Source organism: Lagenorhynchus albirostris, chromosome 2, assembly GCF_949774975.1.
Source record: "Lagenorhynchus albirostris chromosome 2, mLagAlb1.1, whole genome shotgun sequence".
NCBI classification, from domain to species: Eukaryota; Metazoa; Chordata; class Mammalia; order Artiodactyla; family Delphinidae; genus Lagenorhynchus; species Lagenorhynchus albirostris.
In genome coordinates this window covers 75,404,893-75,426,531 of record NC_083096.1, presented here as the reverse complement: position 1 = coordinate 75,426,531, position 21,639 = coordinate 75,404,893, and the positions used below count along the sequence as shown (strand labels likewise).

At 47.1% G+C, this 21,639-nt stretch overlaps 1 protein-coding gene across 5 annotated transcripts; it reads left to right on the top strand.

The window, feature by feature from the left end:
• Positions 1-1,370: 1,370 nt before the first annotated feature.
• CHTOP (chromatin target of PRMT1) lies at positions 1,371-10,778 on the top strand. 5 transcript variants are annotated; one of them, XM_060138296.1, is made up of 8 exons: positions 1,371-1,619; positions 2,102-2,143; positions 2,593-2,674; positions 4,018-4,171; positions 4,789-4,872; positions 6,722-6,908; positions 7,733-7,870; positions 9,559-10,778. In XM_060138296.1, the coding sequence occupies exons 3-8, from the start codon at positions 2,610-2,612 to the stop codon at positions 9,762-9,764; spliced, it is 834 nt and encodes a 277-aa protein (XP_059994279.1). In that variant the 5' UTR covers positions 1,371-1,619; positions 2,102-2,143; positions 2,593-2,609; the 3' UTR covers positions 9,765-10,778. The 5 variants fall into 5 exon arrangements, with proteins under 5 accessions (XP_059994279.1, XP_059994288.1, XP_059994271.1 ...); XM_060138305.1 differs by lacking the exon at positions 2,102-2,143 and having other exon boundaries at positions 6,725-6,908; XM_060138288.1 differs by lacking the exon at positions 2,102-2,143.
• The last annotated feature ends 10,861 nt before the right edge of the window (positions 10,779-21,639 follow it).

Below are 21,639 nucleotides of genomic sequence, written 5' to 3'. Positions count from 1 at the left end.
CGTGATTGGGGTGGGGGGGGTGTTGAAGACGTGTTCATACACTCATTCTTCAAACATGCGAGCGTTTTATTGTGTGTCCAGCCATAATGAAAATCCCGCATAGGTCTACATCAAAATCCACATGGATGGCAGATGGCGAGAGAGGACACAGAAGGGGGAGCGGGGACGCAAAGGTCCCCCTCAAATAACTATTTAACGATGTTCAGGCCAAGTTGGGGAGGGAAGTGAAGAGGAAAATATGGACGGGTGGTGATGAGTGGTGCAGGATCTAGCAGAGGTGTGCTCCCAGCACTGGCCCCCAGGCCTTGGCTGGGGCATTTGCAGCAATCTGCAACTCTCTGACCGGGGCCAAGGCAAATGATGAGGGGAGAGCCAGTGCAAATTACCTGGGCCCAGTGGTCCACAAGAGAGACCGAGGAGGGACTTCCCTGGTGGCGCAGTGGTTAAGAATCCACCTGCCAATGCAGGGGACATGGGTTCCATCCCTGGTCTGGGAAGATCCCACATGCTGCGGAGCAACTAAGCCTGTGTGCCACAACTATTGAGCCTGCGTGCCACAACTACTGAAGCCCGCGTGCCTAGAGCCCGTGCTCTGAAACAAGAATCCACTGCAGTGAGAAGCCCACGCACTGCAAGGAAGAGTAGCCTCCATTCGACACAGCTAGAGAAAGCCCACGCACAGCAACAAAGACCCAACGCAGCCAAAAATAAATAATAAAATTAATTAATTTTTTGAAAACAAAGGGGGAGAGAGAGACCGAGGAACATCCGCATAAAGAATTGTAGTCCGTCTGCCTTAGCTTGAGGGGCAGAGGGATGTGCCAGGAAATATGAACATCTTTTTCAGGGGGACCGAATCAGCCCCAGCGACCCAAATTACTAAACTGCAGCCCCCTTAAAACCCGGGAGCAGGGACTTCCCTGGCGGTCCAGTGGCTAAGACTGCACTCTCAATGCAAGGGGACCAGGTTCAATCCCTGGTCAGGGAACTAGATCCCACATGCTGCAACTAAGAGTTCACATGCCACAACTAAAGATCCCGCATGCCGCAACTAAGACCCAATGCTGCCAAATAAATACATATTTTTTAAAAGCTTTAAAAAATAATCCATTTTCCAAAAATAAACAGAGCTGTGCCACTTGGTCACGCCCCTTCCTAGGCGGGGGGCTGAGTTTAATACAGACCAAGACTTTGCTAAAGCCCCGCCTTCTCCCTAGGGCTCCGCCCTAATCCCGCGCAGGCGTGGCACAAATTTTCCCGCCCCTTAGTGGTGCGGCGGATCTGACGCCTAACGTAACTGCGTCGACGCCATTTTAGCCGGTCCCTCTCCGCACTGGGTGTGGCGGCCATTTTGTTTTCGACACCGAGCGGGAGTTGACGGCAGCCGCTGTGGTGAAAGGCAGGAAAGGGCAGGCCGGTTAGCAAGCGGACGGGCCAACCGGACAGCCAGCCAACAGCAAAGAACTAACCTAGCAATCTACCGCTTAACACATCTAACTAACCGCCCACCAAGTTAACCCGAGCCCCTCCACCGTTAACTCAGGTTCGGCCGGCCCCCGGCCCGCCTGCCGCAGCCGTGGTGGCAGCCCCGGGAGGAGCACTGGCGTCCGTTTCCTTCGGTACGTGTCTGTGGTGAGGAGGGCAAGAGTCCTGGGGAACGGAGGGGTCCGGCGGACGCGGAACGGAAGCTGGCGGCATGTGGAGGCAGACAGGGTGTCCGAGATGGAGGCCCCAGAGGGGGCGGAGCCCCTGAGAGGGAGGCGGGGGAGACCCCGAACTGGAAACTCGCCGCGGGATTGATGGAAAAGTTGGGGATTTGATATAGTTAAAGAATCTTGTTTGGTGGGTTGAGCAATGTCGGCGGTCCTGACAGGGCTTTGAGAGGGAAGGGCCATCAAAGGAGGACTGCACGACCTTAGGGAACGTTGGAAAGTAATGGCGGCTTCAGGGTTAAATTTTGTGGAGCGCTCCCGGGAGCGAACTCCCAGGTGAATGCCCATTTAGGGAAACCTTGCCTACTCCCTCCCTCCCCCAGCTCCGCAGTCCCTTGCTAAGCCTCCTACTTGATTTTGAAACTGGAATGCTTGTGTCATCTCTCTAGATCAGTGGTTCTCAGTTGTGGCTGCACAAGAGAAGCACCAAGGTAGACTCCCCCCCCCCACCCTTCGAGGTAGACTTTTTTTTTTTCCCCCCTTCTAATTGCTGATCCCCAGACCTCACCATCAGAGATTGTGCTTTAAATAGTTTGGGCCCAGGCTTCTGTGTTTTGTTTTTTTTTTTTAAAAAAAAAGCCTTCTTGCAGCCAAGGTTGAGAAGGATCGCTCTAGATGAAAAAACTCAACACTTTTTTGGCTGGGTCTGAGTCTGCCATTTTGGAGGCTTGGGCAGATATTTTCTGTCCTGTGGCCTTGGAGTTTATTAGTTAGAGGTAACTAGCTTCTTAAGTTTAAGCACCTGAAATGAGTTTTGGTGTGATCATCAATAGTCACTGATACAGGCCTTTTCATTCATTTTTGGTTTGGGCCTTTGGCACTTGTTGCAATGAGGTGGTCATCATTCTCATTTGCTCATTCTGTCCGTTGTCCTTTGTAGATTCTCGGGATTTGAAGATGGCTGCACAGTCAGCGCCGAAAGTTGTGCTAAAAAGCACCACCAAGATGTCTCTAAATGAGCGGTGAGGCAGCCAACAGCAACTTCAGCTCGTTCATAAGAAAACATTACTTAAATTGGCCCTGGGGTCCAATGCACAAAAACCGGTTTTAAACTAAATACCAACAGAAGGCTACAGACCTCTGTTCTTAGTTGCATCGTATGTGGTACACAAAACAAATTGGGCGGTTGTTTCAAAACCCCTTATCAGTAGATTTTTATGTTATGCTGTCTGAAATATTTATCTGGTGGGATGTATTTTAAAAAGACTCCTCACACCCTCCCTTTTCTTCACTTTTTTTTTTTTTTTTTTTTACATTGATACAGGGGTGGTGCAGCTCGGTAGCATGGTACCCTAGCTGCAGTAGGCTTGCTGCCCAGTCCAAGGCCAGCAGTGTTGTGTCTGGCCTGTAAGAGGCGGGTAGCAAGCTATGAATATGTCCAAAGGCCCTTGAATGTCATTCTTGGGCCTTGTAAGAGGCACTCGCTTTGCTCCATTTCACTTTCTTTCCATTCTGCTTTTAGTTTGTTTTTGTTTTCAATTCTTTTACAATTGAATGTTCTTCTCTTTCATTCCATTAAACTTACCTTGACAGGAATAATAGAAGAGTGTCTTCACAAGCTCTTAAATGATTAAACTAATCTTAACTTTTTCAGAAGTAATCACTTAGAGTCAGAAAAAGTAATCATTTGACACTAAGAAAAGTTAAGGCATTTAAAGGCACTTTCTGTCTCTGAGAGCTTTGTTCATTGAGTGCCTTCGACCAGTGACTTTATTAAGTTAATGTTAGACCACTAAAAAATTTACTTATGTTTGTTTGCCTTTTCTGAAGCATATGTACTTCTCTTTATCCCTTAGTGATACACTAATTCTCCATATTCACATTACTACGTGAACAAATACATGAGAGAATGTGATATGCTCCTATAGTTTATGTGGGTGTATCATTTCCATGGGCTTTGAAGGTGCTCTAGTCCTTCCTTATATTTGTCCTTAAAATGCACCCTCAGGTCCCCGAAGGTTTTGGCTTGCTTTGTCTGTCTTTGAAACTACATCTTCTGTCTCTTGTCATCACATCTGCTTATTGCATGCTTTTCATACTTTCTACCTCTCTAAAAGCCGTTACCTGAGCCCTTGTTATCACTTTTGATTGAATGTGCTACACTTAGCTGCATTTCTAAGTTTCTGATTCTTGCAAGTTTGTGGAAGCAGAGGAGTCTTTAACCCACATCAGCCTTGATCTAAGTGTACCACTTTACTTAAAGTTCGTGGGATCTGGAGCTCCTGGTCTAGCAAGCCATGAAAATGCCAATAAATGTTTTGTAATAAAGCGTTTATTTAAACATCCATTTTGTTCGACCTTGAAGCTTTACTAATATGCTGAAGAACAAACAGCCGATGCCAGTGAATATTCGGGCTTCGATGCAGCAACAACAGCAGCTAGCCAGTGCCAGAAACAGAAGACTGGCCCAGCAGATGGAGAATAGACCCTCTGTCCAGGCAGCATTAAAACTTAAGCAGGTGAGAGAATGGGTCTTAATGCGCCAGAAGCAGCTGGTGAGCCCTGTCAGGTAGTCCACTGAGGCTGTCAGGACGCCATGGATAATTATGAGGTGGCTCAGGGCAAAAGCTGAACTTTTCTGGAGGAAAGAGAAGTTCAGAGAATTCCCATTTTGGCAGGTACCAATAAGTAACTTTTTGTTGTCTTTCTCTTTTAGGGAGTTTGCCATCAAGGTGGCCTGTTTCTTTGTTATCAATGAGTATTAATCTCTTTTGTTCTCTGATCCTTTGCCCTTAAAATAGATTAACTGGCTTTTTCCACAAAGAAATTTTGGTTTCTGTTTTAGATGATCTTCAAAAAATCCTTGATTTCTCACTAAATGGTTTACAAATTAGGGAAATGATTTTATTCTTTCTTCCCTAATACAGGGAGTCTGAAAGGCCTCTTAGTCAAAGGTTTTCAATGCTAAACAGTAGAAAGAGTGGGGTGACCCTCATCTCCACAGCACCTAAAGTTTTGTCAGTAAAGTAGAGCGAGAACACTGAGTAATTTAAGAGTTAGCGGTTCTCTTTCAAATTTCCAGTAAGAGATAATCCTATTCAGATCTGAAATAAAACCTGCTCTTTATTATTCATAGACTTTATATGCAAGTCCGGACAGTGGCTGTGGAAGGATATGTCCAAGCTGTGGCTGGGCGTCTGGAGGGCGGTGCCATGCAACTGTAAGGACTTTAACTGGTAGCACTGCATGGCTGTGCATAAAATCAGCAGTTAAATATAACACCCTTCCACCCCCACCCTGAACCATTGGGCTCACTGACCAAAAATAAACAAGGCCTTCTGCTTCAGCTACCTTAAGCCCTGGAGTGGCTGCATTCATCCTAGACTCAGGAAAGCAGTAAAAGGTGCCACTGTTTTCTAAGAGGAAATACTAAAAATTGTTGAAGACAGGTCTCTGACATATTATTCCGAAGGACCTTTTAACAAGAAGCTTGGGACAGAGGCTGTGCCGAAGAAAGTAGCCTCTAGAGCACTGCTGTCCAATAGAACTTTCCACGGTGTTGGAAATGTTCTATATCTGTGCTCTCCAACACAGTAGCCATTAGCCACATTGACTGTTGAGTGCTCAAAATGTGGCTAGTGCCATTGAGGAGCTTAAATTTTTATTTTTGTTTATTTATTTTTTAACTTGTAATTTAAATTAGCCACATGTGGCTAGTGGTTACCTTAGCATATAGCACAGCTCTAGAGTGGAAACTGAATGATACAGTTGACATCCTTCAGCTTCTTTTCAATATTAGAGACTAGTATCGGTGGCAAGTAAGGGATGGGAAGGGAGAAGAACTTCTAAGTACTATGCATTCTCCCCTTAAAGCACAGATCTTGGGAGAATGTACTAGGGATGACTAAACACAAGAGACTTGTAGAAAGAAGTCCTGACCTCATGTTGTTCAGAGCCTGCCCCTCTGATTAGAAGCAGTTTATGATCTCATGCTAGAAAGCTAATAATAACAACTCGCAGCATATGGTTGCAGAGAAAGTCGTTTGTAGTCGTTTGTGGGTGAAGCCTGAGGACGCATAATTTACTTTCGTTCATACTGACTTACAGCGTTATAGGAGAACAGGTTTGCTAGGGCTTTGGTGGTGTTCAAGGCTACACAGTCACCCTTTCCTCTGAAGGAATTTAATTGTCTGAGATGTGGTCTTTGTAGTTTCTCTTTGAGGGACAGATTATTGAAAAATTTCTATCTATGGTATGTCCTTGTTCTCAAATGTGGCCCTGAGTTTTATGATTATAGCTGAACTGTCTTAATTCTAATGCAGGTTTGGCTAGCTTTCTGTGGAGATACGTTTGAGTTATGGGTTTATTTTGAATTTAAAGTCATTATACTGAATTAATGGATCTGTTTGCAAAGGTAGACATGGAATTACAGCTATTTAAGATATGTAAGGAAAGGAGATTTGACTTTTTTGTGTTTATTTACATCTTAAGGTAAAAAGTGGACCGTCTGGAGATAGATACTCAGAGGAAAAATGGAACACACTGGCCTCTTTGACTGAGAAATCAAACTTGTTCTTAAGTCACAAGAATTCAAATGAAATTGTAATTTAAACTTTGCCCAGAGTGTGATGAACTTCCTATGGTGTTTGAGTAAGCCTTTGAAGACAGTGGTAGTCCTTGGGCAGGTATGAATCCAGTCCTGTCATTGTCAACTGGTGGTTCAAAAGCAGCAGAATCCAGGATTTGAAATACAGTGTTCTTATTAAAACTTACGTTCCAAGTAGTGGTATATGACTTCTGTAGCCAAACTAGTGAGGTAATTTGTGGTGATGCCAGTTTCATGGGACCATACTCAAGCTTCTTAGAAGCTCTGGATCAGAATTCTGCTTGTTTTCTACCATGTTCTGAGGCAAACGCTTGGTTCTGGTTTGGGATCCTTAGGACACCCCGTGCAGGTTTATCTCCCGCCACACAGACATCTCACTTGCTTCTTTTTCTCTGCACTTTGAGTTGCTAAATCCCATTGGATTGCTTTTTTGATCTCAATTCCCTAACACCTTTTCTTCCAGAAGAGCTTAAAGCAGCGCCTGGGTAAGAGTAACATCCAGGCACGGTTAGGCCGACCAATAGGGGCCCTGGCCAGGGGAGCAATCGGAGGACGAGGCCTGCCCATTATCCAGAGAGGCTTGTCCAGAGGAGGACTTCGTGGGGGACGTGCCACAAGAACCCTACTTAGGGGCGGGATGTCGCTCCGAGGTCAGTGCTCTGTACCTGATAATTGTCGGGCCCCACCCCTTTCCCTTTTCTCTTGGGCTGCTTATGGACACATTTGTTTAACATCTTTAAGCCTGAATTTGTATTAATATAATTAATAACTTTTGAAATGACGTGTTTTTAATAGTGCTGCATGTCTTTTATCGATACCATTCCTTTTCTGATAATGTGCAATGGTGAGAGGCTAGGACCTGCGTTACAACAGGTAATTCATGTCATCTCCATTCCATTTTAAAACACCCTGCTGCTGCTTGAATCAAAGCACATTCGAGTTCTAGAAATAAGTCAAATCTAAGAAACTTCTTGGCCTGTTGGCCTATATCTTAATTAATCATCTCTGTTCCTGGTTCTAGTGAAATACTCTATTACATCTGGAAAAAAGAGGACAAGTTGACCAATAGCACTTAGCTATATGTTACATTTTAGGCACTGTTATTCTGTTCTCTGTATAGTTCTTGTCCCCTACAAAAATGTATTGAGAGCAGGAACCATATCATTTATTTTTAAATCTGCCATAATGCTAGGCACCTACCTGTAATTATTCAATAGATATTCATTAAATGTATGTACTTAACTAATTGACTTAACTCCCAGCTTCTTCCAAAAGTGGATTTGTGGTCAGACTTGTTGAATTGATTGAATAAAGAGCAGCTTAATCTTTTCACACTCAGTGTGCAGCTTGCCCCACCCAACCTAAAAATTAACTGAATTAACTCTCATTTAACCCTCACCGCCTTCCTTTGGTTAGAATCTACTTTGTCTCTCTTGGATTTACCTGCATATACATTGTATGCCTCCTCTCCAAGGTCAAAACCTGCTCCGAGGTGGACGAGCCGTAGCTCCCCGAATGGGCTTAAGAAGAGGTGGTGTTCGAGGTCGTGGAGGTCCTGGGAGAGGGGGCCTAGGGCGTGGAGCTATGGGTCGTGGCGGAATCGGTGGTAGAGGTTAGTCAGCTACCAACTTCAGAGACTAGCTTCCCCTTATTTCTCTCCCTTCAAAACTCAGAGCCACCTTTCTGCACAGCTTCAAGTCACAGGCAGGCTTATTTGTTTGTCTTGTTTGTTTTATGAAACTGGCTTATTTTCTAAATTCACATGCTGGTAATGTGGAGGTCTGTCATGGGTTTTCCAAGAACAGTCAGGTATGTGTTACAGAGCCAGATTATATTCAGACTTCTTTCAGGCTCTTGCAAATTTAAATTGTATTGTTAAAAATGACAGAATGGTCAGTTTGGCGTTTTATCTTTTTCTGTCCCTGACCCACCACCACACACCCCACCCCATAGCTCAAAACCCACTTTGAGTCTAAGAAGAGAGAAGAGGGAGATGTACAAAAATGAAGCAGAGTTAAAGAGGATGGTGAGACTTGGAGCTAGGTATTGACTCTGAAACCAAGTAAATTCAAGATAAAGTTTGTGTCTATGCGAAACCAGAGATGACTCTTTTTGATCAAAGTAGAAAAAGCAAGATGGTATTGTGTCAGTTAACTAACTGACTCTTGTTGATAATCTTACCTTGAGACTTAGTGATATTTGTCCTGTGACCTCATGGCCCAGACTGGAAGAGAGTTTTTAATGGTGTTGCTGTTAATGCCAAATCTCATGGGAGTTTTCTGGCTTAGAGTTTAGTGGAAAACTCCCAGCAACACCTGTCCAGGAAAAATAATATATATTCTTTTAGCCCCTGGGTATATTTGCTTTGGTCTTTTTAAAGTGTGTGGTGGGTCTTCCATAATTTATGACCTTGAAGTTGCCAGGGGATAATAACTATTGGGAAAAGAAATTTGATAACAGAGGGCTTGTTTTCTTCTCTCGCATTATATGTTGCTTGGCTTATTGAGTGAAGTACAAGCTAGTTTGGGTTTCAGGATGAAATAGCATGTTTCCAAATTATCTTGACTTGGTTTCTGAGAGAGACATCACAGGGATTGGGCGGGGAGGAGTCTGAAGTAGCTTTTCAGAAAGCTGGGTATGTTTTGTTAAGTGAATTGAAACCACCTCTCAGATAACCATAATTGTTAAAATGTGAATAGAATCGGGAGATAGAAATGGCTGGGACTACTCAAAATGTTTTTCCCCAATTCCCTTCATTGTTCCTATGTCAGAATAACTCCTCAGTCTCCTGACATAGGATCAGTTCATTAGGTTTGATAAATTTGAGGAGACGAGCTAATTTTTCAGAAGGATCTCCAGTAAAGTTTAATTTGAAAACTGTCTAGCTTCACACCCCTGTTTCTCTGTGCCCTTGTTATTTCCTCCCTATCTTGCTAAATGGGGTTATCTTTAATGTACTTGTATTTTAATTGTAAACTTATAGCGAGTCTCAAATTTTAGTTTCTCTGTCTTAGGAGAGATTAAGAAATTTTTAATTATCAGTTAACTATATTCCCTTACTTTGCTGGTAGAATAAAAAAAATTTAAATAGCATTTAGAGATGAGCATGTAATAAGGGATTCATTATGTGTGCTTTCCATGTGTTGCTTTCTACCCAGTGTGTTTCCTGTTTTTCCAGATTTCTCCTCTTGCCCTGCCCTTCAGCCTTTCTCAGCTAGGCCCCACTGCTCTAAGGGGCATTTACCATAGCACCAATTAAACTTACTTGTAACTGTTTTTCTTGTTTTTCCCTTGGGCCAGGTCGGGGTATGATAGGTCGGGGAAGAGGGGGCTTTGGAGGCAGAGGACGAGGCCGTGGACGAGGGAGAGGTGCCCTTGCTCGCCCTGTACTGACCAAGGAGCAGCTGGACAACCAACTGGATGCATACATGTCAAAAACGAAAGGACACCTGGATGCTGAGTTGGATGCCTACATGGCTCAGACAGATCCCGAAACCAATGATTGAAGCCTGCCCACCCTCCTGTGAGACTCTTGTTAAAGTCACACATCTGTAAATAACCTTGAGATAACAGATGAGAAGAAACTTGATTGATGCTGGAAGGACCTACCATAATAGGCTATGGACTGACTCGCCACCAGTTTGTGCATTTAGTGTGTTCCTTTTACTTTTTGATACTGTGTTGTATGAAACCCTTTTTTCCTCTGACTTGGGTTTTGTTTTGTTGTCGTTTGGGGTTTTTTTTCCTTCGCCCAGACTTCTCTTTGAACATGAATGTGTTGGCCTTGTGGCTAGTACACCCTCTTCCCCGCTCTGCCTTCCCTCACTTGTCATATGCTTTGGCATTCTGACATTTCCTCTGTTCATCTCCCGTGAAAAAGTCCCAGAAAGAGCCCATCAATGTCCCTCCTTAATATCTAGGTTTCTGAGATACAGTTCTGTTCTGCATCATCTTTAAAGAGCCTCTTAAAAGTGTTTAGAAAATGTGGAGCTCAAAAATGCATTCTGCCACGCTGATGTTTTAGTAAAGTAAATTAGGAACTTTGACATAGCTACAGGGCCACCTAACAAGTTACACACGGTAGCAGCTCTGATTTGATTAAAGTTATTACCATGTACATTTACACCACATAACCAGTGTACTGGGTCAGGTATGTGCACTTTCTACCCTGGAATGAGATTTATAAACTTTTCCTCTTGGCTTTGCATCGTGCCCAAAGAGGGTATTTTTGGATTGGCTTACACCTGCAAAAGAGTGGGGAAAGCCGTTTGGTTTGGCAGATGCTTCAGAAGGGAAAGGGCTGGAAATTGATGACAGATATCTGGTGGGAGGGGTCAGAAGATATCCATGCTGAAATGCTGTTATGTTTATACCAGGCCGATCTTGGGCTTCATTCATTGACTTTGACCCTTATTCCCCTTGAAGGTTTAATTAAGTTCAACCATTTTCTGTCAACTGTTCCAGTTTCAGTAGAATCTTTTGTTTCTGGTTCATTATAACAAATTGTTCTCTGAAATCTAGTCAGGACTTTCTCTTTATTTGTTGGGCTCTTTGAAATATTATGGCCACTATAACAATATTTTGATATACCCCTTGTAGAGTTGAGAGTCCTTCATAGTTGTATTAAAATTTGGGGTGGGAGGGGGATGTGACTTTGGGGCAGAAAGTGAACAATTTGCCCTCTTGTGAATAATCCCTGAGGTAAGATTAACCACACAAAGTAATGTACCAACACATTTGGTCCATAGGAAGCTCAAACATAATGGTCTCAGGAGGCAGTTGAGGACCTCAGCCCTGGTTTCCCTTTTCCTCTGTGCTGTTTAGGGAAAAGAAGAAGCTAACCACCTCTAATCAAACCAGTTGCCATTGAGCAACCTGGTACCCTAAACTGTTGGGAGGTTGTGTGTTATTGTAGACTGGGAAGGAAATTTTGGCCAGGACAACCTGAACTTGAATCCCATTTGTATGACCTGGGCTACTTAACCTCTGGATTGTGAAGCAAGTTTAGTTGTAGAAGGGAGAGCTTGAAAAGACCATGCAGTGTTAGGACAGAGCCATGCTGACATAACCAATCAGACCTAGTTTTGAAGTGTCTGTACTGTAACTACTTACTCTTAATAGAAGTGGACTGTGAGACTGGAGGTCTTTAGCCCAGACAAGTATTTATAAACCTTTCATCGGAAAGAGTGAAAAAGGTATTTTTGTGTGAGCAAGGCCGATTTTAAGGATAATTCCTTAGATGCCAAACTCCAGTCAGCCCCCAAGGCTCTTCTGTGGGAGAGGTGCTGATTGGCAGTGGGCAGGCTACCCCTTGCGAACTTCACATCCACTGGTAGCCTTTTGTCATCTTCCAGGGCCTCCAGAACACCTTTGGGAGAAAAGGAGGGAGCTGCAAGGTGAGAGTTTTTCTATCCCCCCAACCACACAACTTGGGATGACCCGTCTCTGGGATTTTTTCCCCAGCCCCGTCCTTCCCAAATACTTTGACCCTCCTTCAAGGTAGCTAACAGGTATGTGCCCTCAGGATATTTTTAATCTGGTGGCTTTTGGTACCACTCCATAATCCACTGAGATCCTCTGTGTAAGAATAAGGAGTGAAAGAGGCACCACTTTTGAAGCCTATGCAAGGGGTGGGGTAACTAGCTGAGGTAGAGATGGGGAGGGGCCAGCAGTATGAGTCTGGATCACAGTGCCCAATTCCAGTTCCATGGAGCCCACACAGGAGAGCACCCCGTATACTTTTGGCAAGGTTCCAGGCTGAAAGCAAAGTGTTGGAGTCAGGAAATGAGAGGTGAGGGGTGTACTGGGTGGCAGCAAGTGTCTGAGGCCTCCCACCACCGCCAGTCCATCTGCTGACGTAATTCCCTTGTGAGGGAGAGGTCCATTTCAGAACAGAGCTCCTGGATGCCTCAGCCCCTAGACTAAGGAAGAGAAGCTGGGGCCAGGATACTGGGTCCTTCAACAAAGGGGAACTTGCCGAGGTGCCAGCTGTGCCTTAGCTGTTCACTCTCCTAGGTCAACCTCTTCCAGCTCAGGATTGCCCTGCCCAGGGTGCTTCCAGTCCCACCTCGTCCTGCTGACTCAGTACTCCTAGTGCCCACAGGTGTCTGTCCAAAAGGACCTGCCCCGTGTCCTCTACGCCCATCTCTTGCACTGGCCCAACTTGCAGGGTAGTGAACTAAGACCAGGTTGGGGCTGCTGTTTGTAGCACCTGTGTGATCTTTACTACCTACAAAAATGTCAAGCAGATCTAGTGGTCAGGGGACCCGGAAGCATCCTGGGGGGGGGGGGCGCGTTACTTTGTGGGTCCCAGTGAAGATGGGCAGTGAGGCAACCACTGGAGCTTAAGGCCCCTTCCCTTTCTGCCTCTTCTATATCCCTCCAACCAGTTGAAGAATTCCCAACAGTGGGCAAAGGAACTTCCCTACCAGCCATGGACCCTCCAGCTCCACTCACTGCTCATTGCAGTTCCCAGAGTCTCCTTGAGGCCTGTGCCCACTTCTGCCATCCTTGATCCTTCGTGAGTGTCCCGGGTAGAGCAGAATGGGACAAAGAGAGTCAGCCTGGCTCCCGGGTCAGCCTTTCACTCATTCAGCGACCGTATGCCAAGGGCTTGCCATACAGACGCGAACAAGGCATTGTTAGGCATTGGGAGTACAGAGAAGAGATTATTGAGCTAGAATATGAAAGTCAAGGGAAAGTTTAACAGAGAAGGGGGGAAGAATATTCGAAGGAGAGGGAACGAATAAAAAGGTGCAGGGAAAGTGTGTTCAGTGGTCCTTCAAAGTAGGGTGGGAGACACAACTGACCAGATTGGGTAGCCTGGAGCCTAACTGTCTGCTAAAGACCTTGGGCTTTATGCTCTGGGTAGTGGGGAGTGATTGAGGACTTTAAGTAGGAGAGTGCCATGGGATGATTATTCAGAAGGGTGGTAGGAAGTGAAAACGGGCTAGAGGGAGGACCATGGAGACTGGGAAACTATTAGGTTAGTCTAAAACAAAACAGAGTTGGCCTGAACCTGGGCAGGCCACACCCTCAGCAGTTTCCTAGCTATCTGAAGTCTGGGATGCCTGTCAGCACAAGAGACAGGAGTCAGGGGCGGCCTGAGCAGTGGAGAAAGCACATGGCATATGCCTCTCCCTGGCCTGCTCTTGTTTGTCTCCCTAATGTCCCCGTGTGGTGGCCCCATGATGCCTGATCTGCCACCCAACCCAGCCTCCACCACAGCTACCCACTCCCTATGACCTCATACCCTGGAAAGAGCTAAGCTTCCAGACAAGGGGCTGGCAGAGGACAGGCCTTCAGCCCCCATAAGTCCAAATGGCAGCACTTTCCTCCCCTCCTCCAGGCCCCCTGCGGCCTTGTCAGGTAGTTTCAGCTAATACCCACCCACCAGCAGTGAACAGCACCCAGACCAGCACTGTAAATGGGGCAGGCCTAAGGGTTGGCTCCTAGAAGGGAGGCAAAGGGCCCAGAGAGGCTGGGACCTGGGAGGAGACCTGGCCTGGCCTCTGTGTCCCCTCTCCTCTTCCCGTGGGCTGTCCTGTCCATCCCACTGCAACCCCAGCCCTCCCACTACCTCTCGCGCTGATTCTGCAGGCAATGTTGTTAACGAAAGCTCGGCCTCTCTGTACACCGGTGCCAAATCCAATCTCGGAGACAGAGTTTTGGGTGAAATAAAAAAGCTTTACTACTTTGCCAGGCAAAGGGGACACACTGGACTTCTGCCTCAAAAAACTATGTGTCCCAACCCTGGAGGATTTTATTAGGGTCTTATATGGTTCAGAGGTGGGGGGGGTCTCTGCCAAGATTAGGGTGTGAGCAGGGTAATCTCCTCTCAGGTGGTCGGTCTCCTAATCTTGATGAGCTTCTCTGGTCCCTTTAATCTTGCCTCAGGTGGTTTCTTGGCAGCTCCCCCCCACCCCTTGATTAGCAGCTGTTCAACTCTGGAACTCAGGGAAGGTCATGGAGGCTGAAGTCTTTTTTTTTTTTTTTGCGGTACGCGGGCCTCTCACTGTTGTGGCCTCTCCCGTTGCGTGGCACAGGCTCCGGACGCGCAGGCTCAGCGGCCATGGCTCATGGGCCCAGCCGCTCCGCAGCATGTGGGATCTTCCCGGACCGGGGCACGAACCCATGTCCCCTGCATCGGCAGGTGGACTCTCAACAACTGCGCCACCAGGGAAGCCCGAGGCTGAAGTCTTGCCTACAAGAAATGGGGGACGAAAGGGCCTCCGTGGCTGGGAGCCCCCACAGGGCCCCACTCGGTTTCAATGTGAGAAGGGCAAGGGTGCCCAAGCCTCCAGTTCCCTGGGTTCCGGGCACCTTTAAGGACTCACCTCCAGCTCTCTCCCTCCCCACAAATACACATATAGACACAGTTGTCACAGTGGAGGCATGAGAAATGGAATATTTCCTGCCATATCAGTAAACAAATGATGTCACAGTCGTCAGCTTGCAGCCCTCCAACGTGAGCTGGTGAGCCCTGAGGAAACTCAGGGCTGAAAAGAATACCTGCCATCTAGCAGCCATCAGACTGCAGCCATTCCCTATGGTGAGCACAGAGGAAACTCAGGATGTGAAAATACAGGATACTGGCCCCAGATAGCTGAGGTGCATATCAAAGGAATGATTTCAGTGAGCCCAGAACTTTTGCATCTTCCCATACATAGAAAAGCACTAAACTCCTTAACTTGGGTTATCTGGTTTTCTTTAACCATAATCTTTTGATGTTCCCAGCTACCTGCCCTTTGTTGCAAAATATCTTTATAACCTGGCTCCCCCCTTCGCCTCCGCTGAGCAGTTCTCTCAGGGTTACTTGAGATGCTGCCTCTCAGGCTTGAAGTCCTAAAATTTCCCGCTGAATAAAACATAACTCTCAACTTTTAGGTTGTGAATAATTTTTTAAGTCCATAGGCATATCATCTTGTTTCTGACCCTGGACCTTCCCCAGGCACCACCTCCAGCCTCTTATCAGGAAATCACATCTCCAGACTCCTTATGTTCTGTCTCCAAGTTTTAGCTGGTAGTGTTAGGGTTAGAGTAGGATAATCAAACAGTTAGCTCAGAAACCCCATTAGGGGATTGTAGATAGAGAGAAAACTTCAGGGGGCTTTGGCAGACCACAGTAAGATTAACGATCACTCAAGAAATGAATGGGAAAATCCTGCAACAATGTGGGCTTACTTGACTCATAAACCAGTGCAAATCATTTAGCATCAAAGCCAGATTGGCTCGCTCAACAAAACCAAGCTAACTTGATTAGCAACAAAAGCATACAACAGGAGAATGAGACATGCCTCAAAACAATTAAACAATGGTGACTTGAGACCCACATCCTTCCCAGTGAGCTCAGTTAGTTAATGACCAACAAGACATGTTCTTTGGCCCCTAGGACATGCTCTTTGCACACAAAAAAACAATCATTATGGAAAGGGAAAGACCCTCATTGTACTGAGACCTGAAATAATTTTTCCAAAGTGCCATGGCAGTCCTGGCCTGACCATGCAGGGACAAAACTCCCCTGCCCAAACTGGAGGAGGAGCTGATGATGGAAGCGTGACACCTACTCAAGAAAGACAAAGAAGGTCTTCTCCCCGTCCCCTCTCTTCCTTTGATTAGAAAAATGTAACCCACTAAGTACTTGGGGCAGCACAACGCTCGCCTGCCTGCTTGTTAGCCTCACAAGCATCCTATTCTAATAAATCACTTCTTATCACTTTGCCTCTCACTGAATTCTTTCTGCATTGAGACATAAAGGACCAGACCTCTTCAGAGCCCCCTGAAACACCACCTATCTGTTTCAGTAGTGCCAGTGGGAGAGGTGTTGCAGGTGACCTCTGGCTGCCCTATTCTCCTGCCTGGGTGGTCTCTCTGACCTTACCACACCCATTCTAGTGACTTGGCCAGGCAGGATGACGGCGAGGGTGGAGACTGAGGCCCAGGATGGCTCTGGAACCTGTGATGGTGGCAGCAGTCTACCACCACTAATCCCCAGACAAGGGCCTCTTACTGTGTAGGGCAGGCAGGCCAGTAGACCTGGGGCAGCAATGGCTCCATGAGCCCTCTTTAAAGGATTCTCTTAATTCTCCATTTAGGCTTGATTTATTTAATTTCTTTACCCTTTAGTGTAAGGTGATTATCAATTTAAGATTTAAACACATCTTTGGTGTGATATTATGAGGTATAAGAAATATATATTAGGGGCTTCCCTGGTGGCGCAGTGGATAAGAATCTGCCTGCCATTGCAAGGGACACAGGTTGGATCCCTGGTCCGGGAAGACCCCACATGCCGCGGAGCAACTAAGCCTGTGCGCCACAACTACTGAGCCCGCGAGCCACAACTACTGAAGCCCACGTGCCTAGAGCCCGTGCTCCGCAACGAGAAGCCACCACCCGCACACCACAACAAAGAGTAGCCCCTGCTCGCTGCAACTAGAGAAAGCCCACGCGCAGCAACAAAGACCCAACACAGCCAAAAATAAATAAATAAAAATTATAAAAAAGGAAATATATATTTGGTCGTCGGCCCCAGTTCCTGGCACAGAACTCCTAAAACCCTTAGAGTTTCCTGTGATAAGAGCAATAAAGGTGTCTTTTGTTATGTTAATAAGGTGACTTTTGGAAAGCTCCAGGTAACCTAAGGGGGAGAGGGGGGGTAGTTGCCAGGGGAATCGATCAAGTGGTTAGAGGGTTGGAAATTCCAGTCCCACCCACAGACCTCTGGGGTGGGCAGAGGGGCTGGAGATAGAGTTATGTTAATGCGGTGGTTTGGACCTCACCAAAGGATGGGAGCTGCCAGGAGAGACAACCTTGTGATTAGACGGATGGAATTTTCAATCCCACCCCCAATCTCCATGGAGGGGAGAGGGGCCGGAGGTTGAGTTCAATCGATGGCCAATGATTCATGCCTATGTAATGAAGACCTCACAAAAACCCAAAAGTGTTGCAGGAAGGGGGACCCCTTTCAGGGCAAGACAAGAGTGGGCTCTTGTCTTACACTGAGAAATTAATTGTCCAAGGAGACACAGGTGCTGACAAAGCAAGAGACTTTATAGGGAAAGGGTGCCCAGGCAGAGAGCAGCAGGGTAAGGGAAACCAGGAGAACTGCTCTGCCACGTGGCTCGCAGTCTCAGGTTTTATGGTGATGCGGTTAGTTTCCGGGTTGTCTCCGGCCAATCATTCCGACTCAGGGTCCTTCCTGGTGAGGCGCATATCTCTCAGCCAAGATAGATTCCAGCGAGAAGGATTTTGAGAGGTTGGTAGGACATATGAACTGGAGTCTCCTCTCTCCTTTTGACCTTTCCTGAATTCTTCCCGTTGGTGGGTAGCTTGTTAGTTCCGCATTCCTTACCAGGACCTCCTGTTTAAGATAATTTATGCAAGTGATTACTACAGTGCCTGGCCAGGGCGGGCGGTTTCAGTCAGTCATTCCCCTAACAAAAGGACTGAGAGCTTACAGAGCCTCCTTGACCTTCCCTGAGTTCCAAAGTGTAGATTCAAACAGTTGCTTATCGAGGAAGGGAGGGAATGCAGAAATGAAGAAGAAGCAGTCAAAAAACAATAGTGCAGCCATAGGGCAGGATTCTGGTTCCTCCTCAAGGGATATACATAACAAAATACCTTTGAGTTCTTCTGCTGGAACAAGGCCCCCACCCAGGTGGAGGATGGTGACTTCAGGCTGAACACAAGACTCCTGGAGCACCACCCTATCACCTCACCACCAACCAATCAGAAGAGAGTCTGCACACAGCAGAAGATAACAAAGACTCTGGACCCCTCCCCAGATGATTCTCCCTTTAAAAACTTCATGGTCAAAGCAGAATCCTCGGAGTTAATCTTTGGACGTGAGTCCACCATTTCCCGAGGTTGCCGGCCTCCTGAATAAAGCAAGCTTTCCATTCCTACCAGCACTTGTCTCTCCAGTGTTGGCTTTGGAGTGGCGAGCAGCCGAACCTGCGTTCAGTAACGCTAGGAGGGTGTCGTGGGAACCTCTGACTTATATCCAGTCTGTCAAAAGTACAGGTAACAACCTGGGCTAGTGATAGAGACTGGTGTCTGAAGTGGAAAGAGTGGGGGGATGGAGGGGCACTGGTGGCAGTCATAGGACGATCTTTAACCTGCTGTGGACAAAGAATGTCCTGCCTTTTCAGTAAACAAAGGATGTTGAGGCCATCAAGCCCTTAGCCACTGCAGCTGTGCGAGGGTGCACCCTGAGGGGATTCTGGATGGAGGAAAACAGGATACTGGCCCTATCCTTTGATAGTTCAGGGGTATATCAAAGGAATAATTTCAATAAGCCCAGACTCTTTCATCTTCCCATACATAGAAGAGCTCTAAATTCATTAACCTGAGATGTCTGTTTCTTTAATTAGCCATAATCTTTTGATGTTCCACTAAGTAGGGGTTTTTTGGGGTTTTTTTGCAGAAACTCCTATATAGCCTGGTTCCTCCCTTACCTCTTCAGAACAGTCCCTCAGAGTTATCTGAGGAAGCTGTACCTCGGGCTTAAGTCCTCAGTAATGCCCCAGATAAAACATAATTCTCAACTTTTAGGTTGTGCTTTTTTTTTCTTTTTTTTTTTTTGCGGTACGCGGGCCTCTCACTGTTGTGGCCTCTCCCGTTACGGAGCACAGGCTCCGGACGCGCAGGCTAAGCAGCCATGGCTCACGGGCCCAGCCGCTCCGCGGCATGTGGGATCTTCCCGGACCGGGGCACGAACCCGTGTCCCCTGCATCGGCAGGTGGACTCTCAACCACTGCACCACCAGGGAAGCCCTAGGTTGTGCTTTTTGTTTCTCAGTCAACACTGGAATCTGACGCAATCTCCAGTAGTGTCAGAATTGAGTTAAATTCTCGGACACCCTGCTGGTGTCAGAATCGCCTGTTGAAAGTGTGGGGAAACCCACACAGACATTGGCATTGGGTCAAAGAGACCAAAAGACATGGGGATAAGAGACACACACAGTGAAAAAACTTATCTGGAAGTCTTGGGTGAAATGAGTTCCCCCAAAATGTTCTGAAGACTTACCCTTTGGATTTTGTGTGTGAAAGCACATCCTCTAAGGGAACTTAATTTCAGGGGGGACACCAGGTCAGCAAATGGAGAAGAGAGAGGAGATGACGGAAAGCTAGACCAGAAAGATTCAAGAGGGGGACAGTCCTCCTCAGCCTCCACCTTCTGACCCCTTTGGGATAAGCAGGAGTCCTGGGGTCTGACCTGATCCTGGTCTGAGAATGAAGGATGTGGAGGCGGTGGATCCCAAGCACCAGTTAATAAAACAGCAGGGGGCTTCCCTGGTGGCGCAGTGGTTAAGACTCCGCGCTCCCAATGCAGGGGACACGGGTACAATCCCTGGTTAGGGAACTAGATCCCACATGCATGCCGCAACTAAAAGTTTGCATGCCACAACTAAGGAGCCCGCGAGCCACAACGAAGGAGCACACCTGCCGAAACGAAGACCCAGTGCAACCAAATAAATTAAATAAATAAATTAAATAAATATTAACCACAAAATACAGCGGGAATCTCAGGCCTCCTGGCTGCCTGCCCCTTCCCCACTCCCACCCCTGCTGCTGCCCTTTCAGCTCTGCCATTGAAGCATTGTAGGGCTCCCCAGACAAAGTTCTCACCTCCCAGAAATCAGGGTAGACCAGGCAATACCCATCCCTTAACCTGGACCTGACAGGCCCGAAGAAATCTGACTCTCAGGTCCCCCTCCATAGTTAAAGCTATCACCAGACACCATTCTGTGCCCCACTCCAAACAGGAAGGACCTTCTGACAACCCTGAGCACCCCCCTGCCACGCTCGGGCTCCACGTGGGATGTCGGGGTGCTGCTAGCCTGCCAGGCAGAGGGCACAGTGTGGCTGTGTGCCTTCCCGCAACAGACCCCTCCCCCATCTCCTCTGCCTGCCTCCTCTTTTTTTTTTTTTAAGTTTTTTTTTTTTAATTTATTTTATTTTTGGCTGGGTTGGGTCTTCATGCTGCATGCCGGCTTCCTCTAGTTGCGGCGAGCGGGGGCTACTCTTCGTTGCGGCGCGCGGGCTTCTCATTGCGGTGGCTTCTCCTGTTGCGGAACATGGGCACTAGCCACGTGGACTTCAGTGGTTGTGGCATGCAGGCTCAGTAGTTGTGGCTTGCGAGCTCTAGAGCACAGGCTCAGTAGTCGTGGTGCACGGGCTCATGTGGGATCTTCCCGGACCAGGGCTTGAACCCGTGTCCCTTGCCTTCGCAGGCAGATTCTTAACCACTGCACCACCAGGGAAGACCCTGCCTCTTCTTTATGAAAGTTGTAGTCTCCCAGGCCTCCCCTGGGTCACAAAATCCTAGCTCAAGAATTAATGAGTGAGGGAATTCCCTGGCGGTCCGGTGGTTAGAACTCTGCTTTCACTGCCGAAGACATGGGTTCAGTCCCTGTTGGGGGAACTAAGATCCCACAAGCCACGTGGCAAGGCCAAGATAAATAAGTAAACCGTACAACTTTAAACATTAAAAAAAAGAAGAAGAATTAATGAGTGAAAGGATGTGAACATGTAGGGACAAAAATAGCAGTTGGTCCAGGAGAACTGGTAAGAATTTATACAGTAAATCAGCCATATGCTGGTCACAGAATCTTTGGTTCCTCCCTGAAGTACCTAGATAAAAGTATCTGATGCACATTTCCTGAGCTGTTTTACAGATGCTAAAACCCCCACCAAATAGAAGAAGTTAACTACTTGCTGACCATGAGCTTGCAGTCCCCAGACCAGCTGGCGCACGAGGATTGGTAATGTTAACCCCTGTGACACCACCCTATTACCTCACCATCAACCAATCAGAGAGTTATGCGCATTCTGATCACATACCCTGTGACTCCCCTCCCTCACCTTTCCCTTAAAAACTCTTCCCTGAGACCCTTCGGGGAGTTAGGGTCTTTTTTTTTTTTTTTTGCGGTATATGGGTTTCTCATTGTTGTGGCCTCTCCCGTTGCAGAGCACAGGCTCCGGAAGCGCAGGGTCTGCGGCCATGGCTCACGGGCCCAGCCGCTCCACGGCATGTGGGATCTTCCCGGACCGGGGCACGAACCCGTGTCCCCTGCATCAGCAGGCAGACTCTCAACCACTGCGCCACCAGGGAAGCCCAGTTAGGGTCTTTTGAGCATGAGCCACCCTGTTCTCCTTGCATGGCCCTTGCAATAAACCTCTCGCCGCTCCAAACAATGATGTTTCAGTTTGTTTGGCCTCACTGTGCATCAGGCACACAAACTTGGGTTTGACAACAGCGGTACTGCCTGAGCCAGTGCAGCGCTCGGCACAGCACAATGCAGAGGTTTCTCGTGGACATACTCCCAGACCCACCTTCAGGTAGCCAGCAAGGCGGGGGCAAGTCAACCTAAGCACTTAG

Bases quoted from the DNA above. Each gene is read 5' to 3' on its own strand.
- CHTOP (XM_060138288.1), top strand. From the start codon at position 2,610: ATGGCTGCACAGTCAGCGCCGAAAGTTGTGCTAAAAAGCACCACCAAG. The intron at 4,172-4,788 runs GTGAGAGAATGG...TATTATTCATAG, and splicing joins CAGCATTAAAACTTAAGCAG to ACTTTATATGCAAGTCCGGA. The intron at 4,873-6,721 runs GTAAGGACTTTA...CTTTTCTTCCAG, and splicing joins GAGGGCGGTGCCATGCAACT to AAGAGCTTAAAGCAGCGCCT.